Raw genomic sequence first — 23,705 nt, 5'->3', positions numbered from 1 at the left:
TTAGATAAGGAGCAGACAGCTGAGTTTATTAAAGTCCAACTATGACGCAAATGTTAAGGCTTGGCCGTCCAGCCTCCTCGGTCTTTGGAGGACCTGGCCCACGTAGGCATTATATTACATTACATAAATCATTATCTACTGCACTCTGATCACATCACTCAGACCAGCTGCTTTCTACAAAGTCTCATCAACAACATCTTTAGAAACAAACATCAACAAGCAGGAAGCAGCTTCACCTCTGATCACACACACACTCAACTCTACTCACTCACCTGGAGGATCAACAACACTCAGGTAGATGATTTTGAGCTCCCACGAGTGTATTTCTCCCATTAAGACTCGACACTCATATGTTCCACTATCAGCAGTTGTCACATTGTTCAGAATCAAAGACACGTCTCCGTCCTTCATCTGTCTGTCCTGCAGATCCACCCTGTTCTTAAAAGATGGATGCTGGTTGTCTGGAGCAAACTGCCCATCCCGGTACACAACAACATGCTGTGTCCCCAGATCAGCTCTGCTCCACTCAAGAATTATAATGTTGTTGTTCGAAGCTCGACATGGCAGAGTGACGTTCTGTCCAGACTTGGCTGTGATGATGTTTGGGTCTAAAAGAGAAACCAAGAGAGCAGCGAGGTTAAAGGAATCAAAGTACACAATGCAGCCTTGCATTAGTAAGGTATAACCTAATAATAGCAGCCTATACTGTTTTCTTTGGTTAACTATAATTTTTATTTATAATGGTGAAGAACAGTTAAAACTGTCCTTCTGTCTGGACGTTTCTTTCCTGTCCTGTTTGTTTTCTACACCTGTTGCTGCCTGCCAATGAAGCCTGTGTAAGCCATAAAGACCTGCTCGCTGTCCCTGCTGACGATTTGTTCGAGACTGTCGAGTCTTTGCGTCCCAAGGACGATGCATATGTAGCAAAGAAATATGATTCTATTTACCAAAAAGAACAAGTAGCATGGACGGAGAAATGTTTTAAAAACAGTAAAGGCACAGTGGTGGTTTTATCATTGTGAAGAAGAGTCTATAACAGATGAACTGAATGAAATCCTGGCAGGGAATACAGCAAAGACGAGCCATGTGACGCCGTCTGATCAATTTATTCCTGTCTTCAGAACCGAAATGCACTTCAGTCTACAAGTGGGACAGAGCTAGCTCAGCAGGTAGGGTGTTCCCCCGTAATCACAAGGCTGGGGGTTCAAATCCACCAAACAGCTACCCTGAGGTATCCCTGAGAAAGGTACCGTGTCTACACACTGCTCCCCAGAGGACTAATTTCCTACGGGATTAATAAAGTATGCATAATTACGCAAGTTGTGGAACCGAGTTACATAAATACTCTTCCTATCTTGAGGAAGAGCATCAGAAGGAAACAGTGTAGTTTCTAATAGCTAAATCTCACCTCCAGAGACAAACACGACGAAGCCGACAAACAGCAAAGCCGAGCAGAGCAATGACATTTCCATGTTATCAACTCCTGCTGATCTTTCGGATGTTGTTTTTCATAAATAACAGAGCCTCAGTTCAAAAAAGTGTAGATTATTTTATTTAAAGTTTAAATGAACCCATCAGGTCATCAACGATTACAAGGACCTTGAGCGACAGTGTCGCGTTAGAGTGACGTTCGGTGGGATGGGTTATGCAAAATAAATTAATCGTCATCGAAAGCAGGTCTGAAAGCTTAGCAGGTTCTATTCTTAAAAGATCTCCAGAGAAAAACGCAACATAATCTCACCTATCGACAATCAGCTACAAACTGAAGACCACCAAAGTACTTCAAAATTATGTCACTATATAAAAATGAGAGAGACAAAGAAGAAGGAGAAACAACTACTCAACATGTTAAAGATTAGCAGCTGCAAATGGTTTGCAGGGAAGAGAACACGTGTCTCCTTATGCGGCTACATCAGCCATTTCCGTGTTTCTGTCTGCTAAGATTGTTTTAAATGTCTGAGGATATTTTAAGTAAACGACCCAAATTTAAAACTTGTATTCATGAGATTACATTTAAGGTTTAATAAAGCTGAAAGTCACTGAGAGAATAGATCTCGGCCTTCAGCCTTTTGCTGTAATGCAACCCTTTGCTCAAGGGGAAGTACCTCAGACTGATCAAAAGTAAGGGCACACTACAAAAAGATGTGATATATAAAGTAGGCCAAAGTTTTTAACAGGCTGCAGAAGGCCATTTGGAAACACCTACCGTTGTTTTAAGGATGTCTTAAATACTCCAAAAACTCTTCGCCAAAGTTTTTAACAGGCTGTGTTCTTAAATAATCAAAAAGAAGATATTTAAAGTAACTTAACTCAATTTCTGTCATCCTGAATGGACTTTTAATTTTTAATTTTTTTTTCCAAAGACTTAAAATGGGGCTGTCATGAGTCCTATGGAGATTTTGCAGGACTTATGGGCCTAGTTGACTCCTCCGCTCCCCTGACATGTGCAAACCTTAATGTTGAGGTTGACACATGTATGTCTACATAGTTAGAATGATTGATGATTTTCTTTCTTTCTTTCTTTCTTTCTTTCTTTCTTTCTTTCTTTCTTTCTTTCTTTCTTTCTTTCTTTCTTTCTTTCTTTCTTTCTTTCTTTCTTTTTGTTTAAACTTACCCAAACACCACCACTCTATAACTTTGATTGTCCAACCAGCCAACACAAAGCAACACCGAGTTTAACGCCTGTTTAGCATTGGTGGATGTTTACAGGTTGTATAAAACTGAATATAAAACATCTTTCACCGCAAAGTCTGAAAGTGACTTTAGGAAAAGCAGAAGGCCATTTGGAAACACCTACCGTTGTTTTGAAGGATGTCTTAATTCCTCCAAAACTATTTGAAACATGAAGAAGTTTCCACTGTTCTTTTCCAACCAGAAAAAAGGTAAGAAGCAGCTCCAGCACCACTCAGCAGACTGCTACAGGCTGCAGTTCAGAATGTTCTGATCAAACTGATATGTAAATGCATATCTATAAAGGTTTTGTGTCAGCTTTGTGTGGTGAGTCTCTCTGACTGGTTGAAAATAACTGATAACATCAGTATAACTGCCAGACTTCCTGCACTAGTTTATAGCTTAGTAAGCTGGTGCTCATGATGCTGACTTTCAGTTTTAACAATTTTGGTACCATCTGAGTCACATTCATGTGAGTGTTTGCTCGAGTGCAAATTGTATTTGAGCTGGAATTGGTCTAAACACAAACGAAAAACAAAACAAAAAACAAACAAACAAACACTGAGCTAGTGTGCACTAAACTCCTACACACAGAACCCTTCCATCTTATCTGAAAGACCTCAAAGTCAGTCACCGCATTAGAGCACTTCGCTCTCACTCTGCAGGCCTACTTGTTGTTCCTAGAGTATTTAAAAGTAGAATGGGAGGGAGAGCCTTCAGTTTTCAGGCCCCTCTTCTGTGGAACCAGCTTCTAGTTTGGATTTGGGAGACAGACACTATCTCTACTCTTAAGATTAGGCTTCAAACCTCCTTTTTTGATAAAGCATATAGTTAGGGCTGGACCAGGTGACCCTGAATCCTCTTTTAGTTGCGATAGGTGTAGGCTGCTGGGGGATTTCCATGATGCACTTCTTTACTCAACGTTTTTCAGCCACTGTGTGTTTATACACCTCTCTGCATTAATTATTATTAATCTCTCCTACAACGTGTCTTTTGTCCTGTCTTCCTCTCCCCACTCCCACCATTCACAGCAGATAACCGCCCCTCACTGAGCCTGGTTTTGCTGGAAGTTTCTTCATGCTAAAAGCTAAGAGGTTTTTTCCTTTTCCTTTTTATTCTCAACAAATTCTTGCTCATAGAGTGTTATCTTATTGTTGGGGTTTTCTCTGTATTAATGTAGAGTATTTCAGTATCAGGAGCCTTGAGGCAACTATTGAACTGGTGCTGTATAAATAAAATAAAATTGAACCAAATTGAATAAAACTGACAATACAAGAGCTTTAAAGAGAGAGAGAAACGTGCCACCACGGGGTCAAACTGATACACTTCCCTCCATAACTTAAAAACTTCATTTATTGCTTTGATCACATATTACTTATTCCACATAATTTCTGAACCAAAAGTTACAAAACAGAAGATTTAATCATTTTTGACATTTTGACTAATAAACACTGTTACAGAGAAAAAGTCTGAGGAGCAACAGAGAGATGAGAAGAAGAAGAATTGAATGAATACATGATGGTAACAGACAAACAAAAGCAGACAAATTTACCTTTTATTTGAGATTATGTTCCTAAGGTACAGGTTCACAAACTACAGGCCTGTCTCTTTACTACCTCAATTCTCAAAAAATCTAAACTGTTTAATAATATTTATATATTTAATCATTCATATATATATATATATATATATATATATATATATATATATATATATATATATATATATATATATATATATATATATATACCATTATAATACACACACTGAAAGAGAGAGAGAGACATATAGTAATAAAAATCAGGTGGGGAACATAATTAAATGGAACGTAAAGGAATAGATAAGAGCAGCACAGAACAGAGAGAGGTGTGGTTCACTTTCAACTAAGATTGACTCTGTAGATTGTAATCAGTTGGCTGAAAGAAGACCTGCACAATAAAAGACTTGTAAAACCATTAAGAAGTTAAAGTTAACATTTCCCCACTGTACATATAGGTACATTTATAACAGGAAGATTAGAATTCAGAAAAAGCCTCAAACATAATTACCAAGTCAGAGAAACATTACCACACAATATTAAAATTCCAAACAGTAGTAAAACTGTAAAACTTTGAACCAGCACTGCCACTTTTGCGTATTTGTGACTCACTAAGAAAGCCATACATCGAGCACTGGCTAGGCTGCATCTATGAGTGTGCTGTAGCGGAATTTGTAAGTGCAAACAAGGAAGTGTTGCGCTTTACTGCTAAGAATGAATGAATGTCTGTATGTTGCTGAGAAGGAAAACAAGGTTTCCATCTTTTTCTGACGGCTATGTCGTGGTCACTAGTTTTCTGAATTATTATTTACTATTCATATTATACATGCATTCTACTCTTTATTATTAGAAAATGACACACTACATGATGTCATTTAATGCAAGAACTTAGTTGAAGAATTTAATACATTATATTAAACGCCTCTGTCAGTGCGCCCCAGGGTGGCTGTGGCTACAATGTAGCTTGCTATCACCAGTGTGTGAATGTGTGTGTGAATGGGTGGATGACTGGTTGTGTAAAGCGCTTTGGGGTCCTTAGGGACTAGTAAAGCGCTATATAAATACAGGCCATTTACCATTTACCATATATTCTACAGTTAACATCACGAGGTTGATTATTAAATGTTTTTTGCTTTAAAAACTTGTTTTAGATGTCATGTACAAGAAACAGGAAGTATAGTGTTTCCAAGGATACAGTGAAACACGGTCAAGCCTCATTTTGTTATTCCCGTTTTTCATTTTGAAAAATTGTATCCGCTTAATTAACCAATAATTCAATTCAACTTAAATTTATTTCTACAGCGCCAAATAAAAACAACGGTCATCTCAAGGCGCTTTATATTGTAAGGTAGATCCTACAATAGTTTCCGTATTGGTATTATGGAACATAATCACAATTATCACTAGATTACATTAATAAAGAAGAATAGGCAGTGTCACGGTCTGGCTGGCAGACTGTGGGGATGTGGGGAAAGGAGGACCCAAAACGCAGACTCTGCGATTCAAACAGTGCTCTTTATTTACAGTGAAAAGCTGCAAACACAATAACTCCCCGTTGCTCCCTTGAACCCCGTGTGCGTGCTTCCCTCCGACGTCTGTGCTCGTGCTCGTGCTCCCCGCTGTTGTGTTTCCGCACACCCCGTGCGTGCTGCCTTTCTGGACCACTCTTCCTCCTGCAGGGAAACCATAGAAGCAGCCGTCAACACTAACCCTCGGCGGGCATATACGAACAACACAGACATATGCTGACACAGTAACTTGGTACGATAACTCAATGATCCCGTGCCAGTGGGAGCTCCAACACTCTCCTAAGTAGCTCCCCGATGAGCCTGATCACCAACAGGTGTGGCAGGAACTTCAGGTGTGGTCAGTCCTCCCACAGGGCCACACCCATCAGGCCTGCAGGTGGCTGTGTTCCATCCTCCAGCCACACCCGCAGACATACACACCTACACACCCACACCCTGCCTATACATACGAGTGGGACACAGACTAACACAGCACTGTGCAGAAAAACACACACATCACCAAATAATAATAATACTAATAACAACAACAACAACAACAACAACAGTCAAGACTGCTCACGGACCCCCGAGTCCTCCAGAGCCGGGTCCGTGACAGGCAGATTCTCGAGTACTATTTCTGTCTGTTGTTACTTCTTGTATCAAATTAATCCACTGATAGTTGTCAGTACACCTAGAATAAAATAAATAGATTTTTTTTTAATTATTTGATTTCTAGAATAAACAGAATCAAAGTTCATTTCATGAGCTGGCAAAACAGGTCTGAAAATGTCCATGGAGGCAACTCAGTTTTGAAATGTAGATGTTGTCCTAAAACCACCGTTGTACAAATCACCTGTGAGTGATTTTTGTTTGTCTTTGCTTTTATAAGGCACAGAGTCTCAAATATCTTGATGCATGCTCAACCAGCTAAGAAAATCCCCAAAGGTTGATTCTGTTCATCTGGACACATTTTCAGCGGGAGAAATATTTCGTCACCCATCCAAGTGACTTCTTCTTCTCCTATAGTAATGATTAACTGAGGATGCCTACTCATTTTATGAATCATAAACCACCAGACAGTTAAACCGGGCAGATAACCGTATCAACATATGAGGTAAAAGTACATAAAAAAAAGCTGAGTTAAAGCGAAGGGTTAAGAAAGGTGAAGCACTAGAGCGACATGAGGAAAAAGCTCTTGATTGTGATCAATCTCCTCTGTTTGGGGAGTCTGCTGACCACTCTTACCTGGTACGCGTTTGAGGACAGGTGAGTAATTACCTTTGTATCTTACAGATAAAAGCAAGAGGTCATGAAACAAAGTATTCTGATCAAAAGTAGCTTATGGCACTGTGATAAACGCTTCCCAACAGTTGGGAAGCTGTGTAAAATGCTAATATAAGCCTGAGGTTGCAGAAATACAAACATGCTTAATTTAAGTAGAAATACACATTTCATATTTGTTAAAAAATACTCTGGTAAAAGCTGAAGTACATGTCTTCATGTCTTTGTCATTCATTCTTTCACAAGTAACCACAAACCTCAGCTCTCACTCTGTATTTCCTTCTAAGGGAATAACAGTATTTGGTATGTTTGTTTTGTTTACATTGTTCTTTTGATACGAGTTTTGTTGTGCAGTGAAAATAAGGTTAGAGTCACATGACCGGTTTACTCTGACTACACAACATTATTGGTACTGATTTGTAAATAACTGGACATGAATAACTTGTATATTACGTAGTATTACACAAAAGTATATTTCTAATTAACTTGGCTGCACTTAATTTCTTTTGACAATACTTTTTTTTTTTTAGTTAGGATTCATTTTGAAAGAAAGGCAGACATAAAATGTAAAGTGAAATACAAACTCATATATAGTATGGTGTTGTAAAGAGCTGAGAAACCACAAAGTGGGGAATCTACAAAGAGGTACTGAACCTTCAGATGTTGCTGTAGCCCAAGAGTGTGCAGTCATATTCGTTGTGTTCCCACTAGTGCTGTCAGCATTAATCTGAAATGATGTTAATGCCACAACGCCAAATCGCCCCGTGCATGGGGCTGGAGGGCCAACACGTTAACGAGCAAACTCCGTTAACGCGGTAGCTCGTTAACGGAGATTTAACGCTGACAGCACTAGTGGGAACAAAATGAATATGACTGCACATTTACTCCAACAGCATCCTAGTGCAAAGACAAGTGGAAGCAGACAAAAACAACAAGCATGCATGCTACAAACTTTACCCAAGTCATTTAGACAGCCGTTAGCACATGATCCTCCTTATGGGGACCTGATATGTTTAATATGCTGCTGAGAATATAGCCCAGAAGAAGCGTATAGTATAGCTTTTACTTTGGAAAGAGCCATTTCTCTGTAATAAACTCTCTTTTCCAAAGATGAGTGATTTCTCCATCAGATAGATTTATTTTTTTATTACTTTGTTGTTTCAGCAACATTAAATTTAAAAACTGTACTTTTGAGATAAAATGTATATTTTAATAAGTGAAAAATTAAAAAAGCATGAACATTTTTTTTGTATTAGGGGTGCAACGATACACAAAATTCACGATATTCAATATTTTTTCCCCATTTAGCATTCCTATATGGCTATATATAATCAATATCAACAGTGACTGTAAGAAATACTATTTTAAATAGCTCAACATCAACAACAGCAATACTGCAGACTAACTAAATTTCCCCTTGTGGGGACAATTAAAGGATTATTCTATTCTATTCTATTCTATTCTGTTTAGCCTGCACCAAACTGTCTGTGCTTTATAGCACAGCAGTTGCCAATAACACAGTTGGTATATTCGAGTTGACATTTAAGACTATTAAAAAACAAAACAAAACAAAACAAACAAACAAAAACCTCATTGTGTATAGATACAATATCTGATACAAACATCTCTCAAGTGAATTAAGGCATTACTTGTAATCTTTAAATTTCCAACAACTCATAGACCCCTCTAATAATATCTTAAATATTTAACATACATAAGAACAGGGATCAGATTTAATAAATGAGTTAAAATCACAAATTACCTCCCGTGAGATGTAAACAAAACAAGAACAACAGAAAAAACAAAAACAAGACCAAAGAAGGGTTCAAGAAAGAGTCATAATTTTATCTCTTATTTGTTTCTCACAGTGTTGTCCAACTTCACCGACCAAATCCTCAAAGAAGTGCCCCAAAGCCCTCTGAACTTTGTAAAGGCTACAAGTAAGAGCAAACATTGCCATGACTTGTTCATTAAAAAATTACAATTTTTATGTCAAGATTAAGTCATGTAAGCCCCCTGCAGGAAGGAGTAGGTCTAAGGAGCTTGGAAAGAAAAGTGTCAGAACTTCTTTATTTTTCTTGAAGACGTCAACATGGTCAACATGACCCCCCCCCCCTTGGGGGACACTGCCACCACATCCACCATTTGCTCTTTGAACTGAAGAAGCTTCTCGGGTGAGAGGTGAAACATCTTAAAGAAAAATTTTAAAAGTCCAGACGCTTTTCTTTTCAAGCTCCTTAGACTATGATGACCTGGATGACTGAGAACCTTCACAGACACCCAGTGCAGGAAGGTTACTAAATGTACTGGAATGCTTGTGCATTACAGGGAAGTCATTGATGAAGTGAAAAACCTCTACAATCCAGCATGGGAAAAGCATGAGGAGAATTACCAAAGATTCAAGTAAGACCTAACATCCTGATATTATTGATTGATGGTTGAGTTTTATTTTTATGTGAATTTCTGGTTAATAATAAATAAATAGGCAGCATGGTGGCACGGTGGTTAGCACTGTTGCCGCACAGCAAGAAGGTCCTGAGTTCAATTCCAGCATCAGGCCGGGGTCTTTCTGTGTGGAGTTTGCATGTTCTCCCCGTGTTTGCGTGGGTTCCCTCCGGGTACTCCGGCTTCCTCCCACCGTCCAAAGACATGCAGCTTGTGGGGACAGGTTAATTGGATAATCCAAATTGTCACTAGGTGTGAATGTGCGAGTGAATGTGAGTGCGAATGGTTGTCTGTCCCTGTGTGTTGGCCCTGCAACAGACTGGCGACCTGTCCAGGATGTACCCTGCCTCTCGCCCTATGACAGCTGGGATAGGCCCCAGCGCCCCCCGCGACCCTGAAAAGGATAAGCGGAAGCGAATGGATGGATGGATGGAATAAATAAAACTGCCTGAAGCTAGTATGTGAGTACGAGCATGGAAGATGGCAGACTACAGGAAACAGCTGCTATTTATCCTCGAATGCAGATGAGGCAGGATTACTCCTAAAGGTCTTTAAACAAGCTCTTCAGTCAAGGCTAAGAGCCATTTGCTAAACGAAACGGCTAAACAAATTTTCCCGTCAATATGCTTAAACTAGTTTTAGTTAAGAAGACACGTGAAAAGGGGACCTTTGACCAGCCCACAATTAAAAGTCTAAGACCAGCCAGAAAGAAATAAAGATTTGGTTTACTTGTTTAGCAGACTCACACTCAGGATGTGTACAAGTGGGTGAAAAAATTGTCTGAGAGGCAACTAAATCAAGTAGAGAAAATTCTCTTGCAAAAATGTTGAACTTTGCTGTGATGTAGAGACAAATTCCACTAGTGGAGCTGATCGCAGCCACAGATTCAGAAACCTGAACCAACACTGTGGATGTGGACGCAGAGCAACTGCGAATGATGGTTTTGGCCTCCTCAGCAATGCAAATGTTCCAGCATCCATGGAGGAGAGGAAGGCGGTCGTGTCGCTTAGTGCGGACAACATAATCGTCATCTGACAGACAAGAGCGGGCCAAAGGTTTTACAAAATTGTTGGGTTTCTGAGGAAGAAGACAAATGTGCTCAAAGTACATTTTATTTTATTAAATTTATTAACCAATTCAAGGCTCAAGGTTAAAACGGCTGCCTTGTCTGTGCTCACTCAGGAGACCCAAATGAACAAAGAGCACCACACCCAGGCAGTGTACGCCTTTAAACAGAATCTTAACATGCTTGGTTGAAACAACTGAGGGTGGCCTTAAGTCTGATATCTGCTCAGGTTTCTTGTACCTCTCTCTATACGTCTCCTTATATAGACATGAGCCTTTTTCAAGAAAAAAAAAATCCCATTACCATAGCAACCACCTCTTGCACTCTGGTCAGGCCTGCATACAGAGATAGGGAGGGGGGAAGGAAAAGGAAAGTGGGGAAGAGAGCTTCTTTATGGGCCTGTTTCTTCTAACAGAGTCAGTCTTGAAGTTTTGTACCTTCTGGTGCCATCAGCAGTCCAGGCAGACCATCCCCCTCAAATTCCTCACAGAAGGAGCTTCTGTCTGTGCCTCTTGTTGTCAGTGTTATAGACTACTTCCAACATTTCTTACTAGTCTACAATCAGTGTTGGGAAGGTTACTTTTAAAATGTATTCCATTACAGAATACAGAATACATGCCCCAAAATGTATTCTGTAACGTATTCCGTTACGTTACTCAATGAGAGTAACGTATTCTGAATACTTTGGATTACTTAATATATTATCGTGCTTTTTACAACAACGTGAATGTACTATTGCTGTGTGATTTATTACTATTACTGAAGGTCCGCGACTCCGAACTGTAGTAAAGGGACCTCTGACTAATACGGCGGGGTCCCTGTCGGCTCGTAGCCGAAAAATAGCTTTACTTTGTTGTGTGGGTCAATTTTTCTTGCGAGAGACAGAGAGAGGCGTTGAAAGACTGCTCCAACGGAACTTATTGTTTTCGGAGGAAAACACGAACACGGTGTACAGTCGAGTCTTAATAGCTTACTTACAGCTGGGCTCGTCAGGCACTCTTCTTGGCTGCAGTGGTTATTATTATATTTACATGTTTCCAGCTCCCGTTTTTCCTCGACGACAACTCGTACCTTTCCACTCCCCTTTTTCTCCCTCCTCGCGCTCACAGACACATAACGTGTATGGCAGTGCATTCTCCCTGCAGCACGGACTATACTGCCCATGATGCTACATTCTTTAGAGCTATGCTTGTAGCATTCTGCCTGTTAGCTTAGCACAACAACAACAACAAAAAGGCGCTCTCTCACCCAGGAAACACACAGTCGCAGAAAGAGAGAGAGAGAGCGTCGCCCTGTAACCATGGCAACCGTAACGCTGCCGCCTGGAACAACAGAACGTAGCTGTCAAACAAAACCCAAACAGTCCTGACCCGCGACAAAATGAAACAGGAAAGTACCGCAGTGTAATCCATTTATTTCAACAAAGTAACTGTATTCTGAATACCACCTTTTTAAACGGTAACTGTAACGGAATACAGTTACTCATATTTTGTATTCTAAATACGTAACGGCGGTACATGTATTCCGTTACTCCCCAACACTGTCTACAATACATAACTGTGTGTGGTAAAGGATAAAACAAACGTGATGTTAATTTTGACATAATAGCCGTAAGGATAAAAATAAATTCCAGCTGGATCTACGGGTAACTCTTTTGAGACTTTTATAATGGTGTGATTTCAGCCATTCCAGAGCTCCGTGTGAATGATTCTAATGCCTTTGGTCTATTGGATCATAACAATCATTAAAGTGTTTTGATATTTATGCAAAGGTACTGTTTAAGTTTGAGGAAACCTGCAGTCAGCTGAGAATGAAGAAGTCACTTGGATGAGTGGTAAAATGTTTCACCAACTGAAAAGCAAATATTCAGATGAACCCAATTATCAACCTGGGACTTTTGAGTTCACACACACATCCTGTTCCCACATCACCATTGCACTAACAATGATCATGCATTTTTTGACAGATGGCTGAGTGAGGCATAGAGAATTTAAGCCCCATGGGAGTGTCCCCTAAGAAACCTTGGCTAATCGTGGCCTACACCTGTTTTCACACCTTGACTCGTGTGATTAAGTAGAGAATCAACAGGGGGTCCATTGTCCCTTTTGGGGGGACACTCCCATAGGGCTTAAATCTGGGACTCTCCACCATTTGACCTTAAATTAAAGAAGCTTCTCGGATGACAGGTGAAACGTCTTCAAGCAGCTTAAAGAAGTCCAGACGCTTTCCTTTCCAAGCTCCTCAGAGCACCTCATAAAATATATGGCTCTTAAAGTACCACCCACTTACCTCCCACTAAAAGCGCTACGTCCAGATGAACAGACCACTCTGAAGTTGTGATTTGGTACAGATGTATGAAGACAGTCATTCCTCCATGGTCTCGGCAGACTGAGTCCATCTTGTCACATTTAAGAGAGCTCTCACTTTCCAGAGGGCATCATTTGTTTACCCTGATCAGAGACATTAGGATCATTTGCTACTTTGAAGGACTGCCTAAATTTAAGGAATCTGTCTTGACTTCTTGAATTGGCTGGAACTATTATATCCAGATCCTAGAATATCTGAGTCATGCTGTTAGCAAAGATAAGTTGAAAAATATTTTCAGCTTCATTTCCTCCTGTGTTCCTCCAGTTTTCCTCCAGTGACTACCTCCTCATGTTTTCTTGTTTCCACGATATAGCAAGGTTTCTTCCTACCCTTCAAGGGTTTGTGTTTATTTATTTAAATACCTAATTTAAATGTTCCTCAGTTTAGTTTTGTTATCTTTGTTTTTCCTAGTTTTGTAAATATGCCTTAATAAAAAATACTCTGACTTAATCTCAGTTTTGTCTCCTTTTGTCTGTGTTTGGTTTCTCATAAAATCACTGTTATGGACTGTTGTGAACTTTATCTGTCTCTGATTTTTCCACGCCTTAAGTTTTTACTGTCTTGCAAATCTTTCATCTCAACACCAAAACTAATCGTACACTTTTTATGCTTTCTTTTATTTTTTTTCTCACTTGTATTTAATTTATCAAGATTACAGCTGAGCATCAATTGCAATGAATCCAACAATGGCATTGTCACTCAGGAAAACATGATATGACTACGTTTTGTCATCACCCTTAAAGGATTAAATCACATCAGTTCCTAAATACAATGAGTAGTTGTCTTTCACACACTGTATGTTACAAGCACTGTAAATGTTGCTCTTTGTTATTTATAATCTGCTGATGTCACTTCCAGGAGAATCCTTTCTCAAAAAAGAGATGGGACACTTGTTCAATTGTTGGGAGCGGTGGGATTCTAACAAACAGCGGCTGTGGAAAAATGATTGATTCAGCTGATTTTGTTATTAGGTGAGAAAGATGTTCACTGTAAGGAATGGAAATCGTGATGAGGACTCTTCTCTCTGTAAGTAATATTTCATGTTTTTTCAGGTGCAACCTTCCTCCTCTGGAAAATGAATTTCACAATGATGTCGGCAGGAAGACTAACCTTGTGACAGCAAACCCAAGCATCTTCATGCAAAAGTGAGCAATTAATGAACCCGACATTGAACCGACTTGTTAGTTTATGTCTTGTTGCTTTAAGTCATGCATTAATTTGCAGGTATGGGTCACTGACGGGACGTCGCCGGGCGTTTGCAGACAGTCTCCAACAGTATGGCAACTCCCTGCTTCTCTTTCCTTGCTTCTCCTATGGTGGTACTCGCCCAGCGTGTCAGCGGGCTGTGTATGCCATTGAGGACATGGATATCCCTATCCAACCAATCTTCATAAACCCTAGGTATCTCGAAAGACTGGTCAAATTCTGGGAATCTCTGGGGTTAAAGGAACATCGACCTAGCACTGGATTATATCTGACTACCCTGGCACTGGAATTTTGTGAAACGGTGCATTTGTATGGATTCTGGCCATTTAGTAATCACCCAGATAAACTCTTACCCCTGACTAACCACTACTATAATAATGTACCCTATGATAGGAAAGTCCATGCAATGCCAAATGAGTTTTCCCACTTGGTGGAGCTGCATAATAAGGGGGTGCTCAAGCTTCACCTTGGAGACTGTAAATCAGATCAGGTCTAGTTTGAATTTTGCAATAACAAAAGAATATGTTCAAGTATCCAACTGAGAGACCAAGACATGCTCACAATATATGTAATATTTACTTCTTTTTCTTTGATAAAACTGACATAATAGCAATAAATTGAAGAACAATGTAGGAGCAAAGCAATCAGCCATAGAAGTTTAAAAGAAAATCTATACCCTGTATCCACTGACACTGAAAAACAAGCTAAGATGAATGTGTGCAGCTGCATAATTCGAAAGATTAATACTATGGAGGCATGCTTAGTTTGAAAAACAACTGAAGTAAAGTCTCATAAATTCACTTTCCTTGAATCAAAATGTACAAATAGACACGTTCAGTTTGTTCTAAATATATTCTGTGCACTGTCGACCTTCTGAATGATGTTCATGCTGTTTACAGTCTGGTTAAAGTGAAGAGAAGTGCGCACGGGTTTGCCACAACGCCTCAAATTTTGATCAGAAATCTTTGTAAAACCCACAGAACCGCACAAATAAGAACAAAGAAATGAGACCAAAGCTAACCGATCCTGCAGAGAAACCAGATAATTGCTGTGGTGACTATCCAGAGTTGGGACCAGGAAGCAGAGTTGCAGTCTTACACGCCTCTCTACAGCTTCTCTCCTCCTGCTACCCCCCCAAAAAACCCATCTCCATAGAGACTGTGTCAGCTCCCAAACAGACAAAAAACAAACTAAAAACCAGCAACAAACAACTTAAACATAAACAATTACAAAGAAAGAACAATACAGTATCCACATCTGAACCAAAGAGTAAAACAGTGAAATGTGGATTATTAAATATTAGGTCTCTCTCCTCCAAGACTCTGCTAGTACATTACTTAATAATATACAACAAATTGATTTACTCTGCCTTACAGAAACCTGGTTGCAGCAGGATGATTATGTTAGTTTAAATGAATCAACACCCCCGAGTCATTCTAACTACCAGAAATCTCGAAGCACAGGCCGAGGGGGCGGTGTGGCAGCAATTTTTCACACCAGCCTATTAATTAATGAAAGACAGACTTTTAATTCATTTGAAAGCCTGATGCTTAACATTGTCCACCCCAGCTGTGAAACTCAGAAACCAGTCCTACTTGTTATCATCTATCGTCCACCTGGGCCTTACACAGAGTTTCTGTCTGATTTCTCAGACTTTATATCTAATTTAGTTCTGAGCTCAGATAAAATAATTATTGTGGGTGATTTTAACATCCATGTAGATGCTAAAAATGACAGCCTCAACATGGCATTTAATCTGTTATTAGACTCAATTGGTTTCTCTCAAAATGTAAAAGAACCCACCCACCACTTTAATCACACTCTAGATCTTGTTTTAACATATGGCATAGAAACTGAACATTTAACAGTGTTTCCTGAAAACCCTCTCCTGTCTGATCATTTCCTGATAACATTTACATTTACAATAATTGATTACACAGCGGTGGAGAGTAGACTTTATCAAAGTAGATGTCTTTCTGAAAGCGCTGTAACTAAGTTCAAGAATATAATCCACCCACTGTTAACATCTTCAATGCCCTGTACCAACATAGAGCAGAGCAGCTATCTGAACGCTACCCCAACAGAAGTCGATTATCTTGTTAATAATTTCACCTCCTCACTACGTACGACTCTGGATACTGTAGCTCCTGTGAAAACTAAGGTCTCTAATCAGAAGTACCCGACTCCGTGGTATAATTCTCAAACACATACCCTAAAGCAGATGACTCGTAATCTGGAGAGGAAATGGCGTGTTACAAATTTAGAGGATCATCATTTAGCCTGGAGAAATAGTTTGCTGCTTTATAAGGAAGCCCTCCGCAAAGCCAGAACATCTTTCTATTCATCACTGATTGAAGAAAATAAGAACAACCCCAGGTTTCTCTTCAGCACTGTAGCCAGGCTGACAAAAAGTCAGAGCGCTACTGAGCCAAGCATCCCTTTAACGTTAAGTAGTAATGACTTCATGAACTTCTTCACAAATAAAAATCTTATCATTAGACAAAAATTTACCAATAATCATCCCACAGATGTAATATTATCTACAGCTACTCTTAGTACCATTGATGTTAAGTTAGACTCTTTTTCTCTAATTGATCTTTCTGAGTTAACTTCAATAATTACTTCCTCCAAACCATCAACGTGTCTTTTAGACCCCATTCCTACAAAACTGCTCAAAGAAGTCCTGCCATTAATTAATTCTTCGATCTTAAATATGATCAACCTATCTCTAATGATCGGCTATGTACCACAGGCCTTCAAGCTAGCTGTAGTTAAACCTTTACTCAAAAAGCCATCTCTAGGCCCAGCAGTCTTAGCTAATTATAGGCCAATCTCCAACCTTCCTTTCATATCAAAAATCCTTGAAAGAGTAGTTGTCAAACAGCTAACAGATCATCTGCAGAGGAATGGTTTATTTGAAGAGTTTCAGTCAGGTTTCAGAGCTCATCACAGCACAGAAACAGCTTTAGTGAAGGTTACAAATGATCTTCTTATGGCCTCTGATAGTGGACTCATCTCTGTGCTTGTCCTGCTAGACCTTAGTGCAGCGTTCGATACTGTTGACCATAATATCCTATTAGAGCGATTAGAACATGCTGTAGGTATTACAGGTACTGCACTGCAGTGGTTTGTATCATATCCAGTGTTGGGTAAGTTACTTTAAAATAGTAACTTAGTTACATTACTAGTTACTTTTCTCAAAAGTAACTCAGTTACTTCAAGTTACTCGTTACTTTCAAAGTAACTAGTTACTAGGGAAAGTAACTTTGGTTTTACTCAGAATTCTCTTGTTAATGTGTTTCTTCCATAACTTTGCCAGTCTTCTAGCTTGCTTACTTGCCACAAGTGCACTGTGCCACCTACCAATAGAAAGGAAAAGATAATGTGCATATTTCCACGAGAGAAATCCCACGCCTGGACCGTCATTGACTGCTGCCATGATTCTAGCCTACGTCACAGCGTCATGTGCGCCTTTTACATCCAACACAAAAACTGCAGTCGTGGTGCTTTCGATTGTACTCAGAACTCGGAAATTCTGCCTTCTGAATAGGAAGATGTAGGTAACACCAGACTGCAGATGAGCCGCATACAGGGCTGGACTGGGACAGAAAATTGGCCCGGGTATTTTGACTAGAGACTGGCCAACCATTATAGGAAAAATCATAAAGCCTTTGAATGAAAATAAACACTGTTGTGACAGTGATGTACACTGTTTTGATGGTATATATGTATCAATCTAACAATCGTTTGTTGTAAGATTCAGATAATTATTTTTTAAAACCGAGACATTTTAAATGAGAATAAGAAAGAAAAGTATTTCTTTGTGCCCCCCTTTCCCTGTTAATGCCCTACCTGCCCCCCTGGCAACACTTTGCTAGATCCGCACCTGCACAGTTACCAGCTGTCAGCTACCTAAAAAAGGATCCTGGGGTTATTTGTCTCTCAGAAACAGTTCATAACTTCCCTTCAACTCATTCATGTCACCTAAAAGGTAAACCTGTTTCTCCATCACCTGTTCAGCTCTGATGATCCAGTAAGGACATCTCCTGGTTTCATCTTCATGTTTCCCTCTCACCAGATAACCAAACCGATATCATGACCAGCAGCTTTTTTGCAGCTGTGGCTCCAGCAAACATCAGCTGATACTAGAAATTAATATTAAATAAATTCTAACAATAGCTGATCAAGCTTAAAAGTGCTGCTGTTGTTTAGCGCGACATCCGCTGGTTTCCTCTTTCGGCGCAAAGTGAGCGATAAACAAACAAGAGAGAAAAGCCGATCAGCTGATCATTGATCAGTTTTCATGATTGAAGTAGAAACAGGAGAGGGAGGGGGGAGAATGAAAGAAGAAGAGGCAGCTGTGCAGCAAAGACACAGAATAACTCCAGCTTTGTGTCTTTTTCATTGTAGCTGAATTACGGGACAAACTGTTCCTTTTCACCTCAATACGAAACGCGTAATATTTTCTCTGAATACCAGACGGGACGGTTGGCAACTCTAATAACTTATGAACAAAATAAAGTGCAACATCATTAACTTCATAGCACCCACCCAGCTGTATAGAAACTACGTCATGCTAGCTAGCACACAGTACGGAAAAAGTCACCATAACAAAAATAAACTCCACCTAAATTTGGTTTATATCTTACCCAGAGAGACTGCAGGTCATAACTTCTTACCTGAAGTTCAGTTCACACTTGGACCGGCGGCCGCCTCGGCTCTCTTTTCCTTCTGCGTCCCTTTTCCTTCATCCACCTGCTGGCCACCACTTGCTAATGTTACTGAATCTGTGGAACCTCCGCGATAGCCACCACACAAAGTAACGACCCTATCTAAATCCCAGTAACGAGTAACGCGTTCCTGATTTTGGCATAATAACTAGTTGCCGTGCTCGTTACCACAATAATAACGTAGTTACTGTAACGCGTTACTTAATAACGCGTTAGTCCCAACACTGATCATATCTATCTAATAGACTCCAATTTGTGCATGTAAATGGAGAGTCCTCTTCACACACTGAGGTTAATTATGGAGTTCCACAGGGTTCAGTGCTAGGACCAATTCTGTTTAAATTATACATGCTTCCCTTGGGCAGCATCGTTAGAAGACATAGCATACATTTTCACTGCTATGCAGATGACACCCAGCTCTATCTGTCCATGAAGCCAGATAACACACACCAATTAGTTAAACTGCAGGAATGTCTTAAAGACATAAAGACCTGGATGGCCGCTAACTTTATGCTTCTTAATTCAGATAAAACTGAGGTTATTGTACTCGGCCCTGAAAAGCCTAGAAATATGGTATCTAACCAGTTTCTTACTCTGGATGGCATTACCTTGGCCTCCAGTAACGCCGTCGGAACCTTGGAGTCATTTTTGACCAGGACATGTCCTTCAATGCACATATTAAACAAATATGTAAGACTGCGTTCTTCCATTTGCGCAACATCTCTAAAATTAGAAATATCCTGTCTCAGAGTGACGCTGAAAAACTAGTTCATGCATTTATTACTTCCAGGCTGGACAACTGTAATTCATTATTATCAGGATGTCCAAAAAACTCACTGAAAAGCCTTCAGCTAATCCAAAACGCTGCAGCAAGAGTCCTGACAGGGACTAGAAAGAGAGAGCATATTTCTCCTGTTTTGGCTTCCTTTCATTGGCTTCCTGTTAAATCCAGAATTGAATTCAAAATCCTGCTCCTCACATACAAGGTCTTAAATAATCAGGCCCCATCTTATCAGAATCAGAATCAGAATCAGAATGGGTTTATTGCCAGATGTTGAGGTTTACAACATTAGGAAATTGCTGCGGTGCTTCAGTGCAGACAATAAGAATTAAAGTGCTATGTAGAAAGAAAGATATGTGCATGAGATATACATGAGATATATACATGAGAATAAGAATTATGAGTGCTACGTAGAAAGATATATACATGAGTGCAGGTGGTGATCAGTGCCAAACATATATACATGAGAATAAGAATTATGATTGCTACGTAGAAAGATATATACATGAGTGCAGGTGGTGATCAGTGCCAGACATGAAATGATGCAGTGACACAGCGTAGGGTCATGTGTTAGTGGCGGGGACAGTCATGTGGTTATTGTTCATGTGTCCAACAGCAGAGGGGAAGAAACTGTTCTTGTGGCGAGAGGTTCTGGTGCGAATGGACCGGAGCCTCCTGCCTGAGGGGAGCAGGTCAAACAGACTGTGTCCCGGGTGAGAGGGGTCAGCTGAGATCCGGGCTGCACGCCGCAGTGTCCTGGAGGTGTACAGGTCCTGCAGAGATGGGAGTCTGCAGCCAATCACCTTCTCAGCAGAGCGCACAACACGCTGCAGTCTCTGTTTGTCCCTGATAGTGGCTCCAGCGTACCACACGGTGATGGAGGAGGTGAGGATGGACTCGATGATTGCAGTGTAGAATTGCATCATCGTCCGTGTTGGCAGGTTGAATTTCTTCAGCTGCCTCAGGAAGTACATCCTCTGCTGGGCTTTCTTGATGACGGAGGTGATGGTGGGCTCCCACTTCAGGTCCTGGGTGATGGTGGTACCCAGGAAGCGGAATGAGTCCACAGAGGTGATGGGGGTGTCAGTCAGGATGATGGGGGGGAGTGGGGCTGTGTGCTTCCTGAAGTCCACAATAATCTCCACTGTCTTCTGGGCATTCAGCACCAGGTTGTTGTGGCTGCACCAAGACACCAGGCGTTCAACCTCCCTCCTGTAGGCAGACTCATCCCCGTCAGAGATGAGCCCAATGACGGTGGTGTCATCTGCGAACTTGATTAGCTTGACAGACTGGTGGGTGGAGGTGCAGCAGTTGGTGTACAGGGAGAAGAGCAGAGGAGAAAGAACACAGCCCTGAGGGGAGCCGGTGCTGATGGTCCGGGAGTCCGAGACATTCTTCCCCAGCCTCACGTGCTGCTTCCTGTCCGTCAGGAAGTCAGTGATCCACCGGCAGATGGGATTATCTTAATGACCTTGTAGTACCATATCACCCTATTAGAGCACTTCGCTCTCGCTCTGCAGGCCTACTTGTTGTTCCTAGAGTATTTAAAAGTAGAATGGGAGGCAGAGCCTTCAGTTTTCAGGCCCCTCTTCTGTGGAACCAGCTTCCAGTTTGGATTCGGGAGACAGACACTATCTCTACTTTTAAGATTAGGCTTAAAACTTTCCTTTTTGCTAAAGCATATAGTTAGGGCTGGACCAGGTGACCCTGAATCCTCCCTTAGTTATGCTGCAATAGACATAGGCTGCCGGGGGATTCCCATGATGCATTGAGTTTTTCCTTTCCAGTCACCTTTCTCACTCACTATGTATTAACAGACCTCTCTGCATTGAATCATATCTGTTATTAATCTCTGTCTCTCTTCCACAGCATGTCTTTTATCCTGTCTTCCTTCTCTCACCCCAACCGGTCGCAGCAGATGGCCGCCCCTCCCTGAGCCTGGATCTGCCGGAGGTTTCTTCCTGTTAAAAGGGAGTTTTTCCTTCCCACTGTTGCCAAAGTGCTTGCTCATAGGGGGTCATATGATTGTTGGGTTTTTCTCTGTATCTATGAAGCGCCTTGAGGCGACTTATGTTGTAATTTGGCACTATATAAATAAAATTGAATTGAATTGAATTGAATAAAGACAATTATTATTATTGCTTTTTGTTTTAGTCTTTAGCATTTACATTTTTAAAGGTTTTTTTTAATAAAAAATCTTTTTCACTGTTGAATTGATTTTCTTGTCTCACAAAAGTTGTGTGACTGTAACTCCATGTAAAGAACAGAAGATATCTACTAATCGGTTATACAAGTAATTATTATCTGAGGTGTTGGGTGGACGGATTCGAGACCCTCAGCTGGACAGCAGTGGTTGGACTGGTGCACTACATCTTTTAGGGGGGAGATGGCATCTGGCTCTGATGGAAACTCTGGAAAGACAAACATCATTATGTCAATTTAACAGGTTTAAACACAGTTCTTGGTGTTTTCTTTTTCCTGCTCCACTAATTAAAGAAAGTGCATCTCAGCTTTTTCAATACTGACGCAAAACCCCAAAATATGCTTCGCAAAAAACTGGTCTGCCCCAAGAATCGAGCGCCCCGGCACAAATGCCAAAACGTCACAGTCTATATATGGCTACAGGCCAGTGGACACTCTTTCAATGATGAGGATGTACACATGAAAGCTGGTTTGAGCAGAAAGTCATGGAGACCATTTATGTGAAAAGAGCCTAAGGGTACATCTGTCACCATCTTACAATGCTGTGATTGCAGCCATTCCCCAACTCTCTGTGAATGGGACTGTGAATGGGCCATTGATCAGTGTCCTTTTGATACTGACTAAAATATCAACGTGCTGGGATCTTGTTCTGATTCGGAACAATGACAGAGACAAAGGAGAGAAGCCGCACCTGTTGACTTTGATTTGTTTCTCTTGTCTTTCACTATTTGTGAATAAGTGGTGTTTTTTTCCTCACTGTTGAGTAGAGTGCATACCAATTTATCCCTGCGGAACAAAACACACAGAGGACATCAATGCAAGTTATACAGCCTGAAAGCTACCTCTGCGGCTGATTTGAATAAGATACAAAAATCATTCATGTCCTTTATCTATATCTATGTGCTCTTTTTAGTATCAGTCAATTTACATCTGTATATAAAAAGCTGGAGAGGCTGAGGACGATGGACTAAATTCTGGAGGCTCATGTCTATTAATAAAAAAGCACTGGAGTGTTTTCATCAGAAACTGGAATCCACAGAGCTGTTAGTTTCCTGTTAATCATAGGCTAAAAACAATAGATGCTCCCTGTTATGGTTCATCAACAAACACACAACAACTACTTTCGACCTGTTTAAAAAAATACTTAGCACTTTATGCTCAAGTGGGGTCTGGAGACTATCCCAGGCTTAGTGTGAAAGATGCGATACAAAACACTGTAGCAAGACAAACTATCCCCACTCAATCACAGTCACTCGAGAATCACCAAATAACTTCACTCGTATGTCTTAGGCAGTGGGACTAAGCCGGAGCGCCCAGAGAGAACCCACACAGACACAAGGAGAATGATGTAAACAGAAAGGTCAAAGGTCAATTGGCAGTCAAAAGGTAGCTGAAGGATGAGCTATTTGTTTATTTGAGTGATTTATTTATTCGATTCAGTAAAAGGACTAGATGTTGTAGTCCCTGACAGGCACGTGCAGAGGGGGTGGCTAGAGGGGCTTGAGCACCCGCCCCTTTCCTGATGGGTGCCCAAGGTGCCCTTTTGTTGAGGCAACTTTTAAAAAAATTTTTTTTTTTTTTTTTAATGTGTGTGTGCGTGCGGAGTCTTGTCTGTGCCCCTCAACAATAATATTTAACTATCAATCACAGTTTTGCTAAATAAAAGGATTTGGCTTGCATCAGTCACATGATCACATTTAACCAATGATCGCCCTTGACGGCAGAACGCGCTGGTTACGAGCCGGGAACGAGCTCACAAAGAGCACGCGCATTCGTTGCGGTCCGGAGCTGTAAGAGAAACACAAGTTAACTCAGAGACACAGACTGATGCGACAAAACCAGTAAGTAGGTGTACAGCGTACACTGTAGTGTGTAGCACCCAGGAGTATCAGCTTATTACGTACACGTTGGT

General features: G+C 40.6%; 2 protein-coding genes across 2 annotated transcripts in view; both read left to right on the top strand.

Moving 5' to 3' along the window:
• LOC147334363 (low affinity immunoglobulin gamma Fc region receptor III-like) overlaps window positions 1-23,705 on the top strand; it is a 529,842-nt gene that overhangs the window by 309,670 nt on the left and 196,467 nt on the right. The window lies entirely within an intron of this gene.
• Window positions 12,858-14,658, top strand: LOC147334372 (alpha-2,8-sialyltransferase 8E-like). Its single transcript, XM_086287754.1, has 4 exons — window positions 12,858-12,884; window positions 13,733-13,845; window positions 13,927-14,019; window positions 14,099-14,658. The coding sequence occupies exons 1-4, from the start codon at window positions 12,858-12,860 to the stop codon at window positions 14,574-14,576; spliced, it is 711 nt and encodes a 236-aa protein (XP_086143880.1). The 3' UTR covers window positions 14,577-14,658.

The sequence above is a fragment of the Aulonocara sp. 'chitande type north' Nkhata Bay genome, linkage group LG3 (genome assembly GCF_057382095.1).
Source record: "Aulonocara sp. 'chitande type north' Nkhata Bay isolate Kocher_YH1m ecotype deep benthic linkage group LG3, A_spYH_male_GT1.1, whole genome shotgun sequence".
Taxonomy (NCBI): Eukaryota; Metazoa; Chordata; class Actinopteri; order Cichliformes; family Cichlidae; genus Aulonocara; species Aulonocara sp. 'chitande type north' Nkhata Bay.
This window is presented reverse-complemented; position numbering and strand designations above follow the sequence as displayed.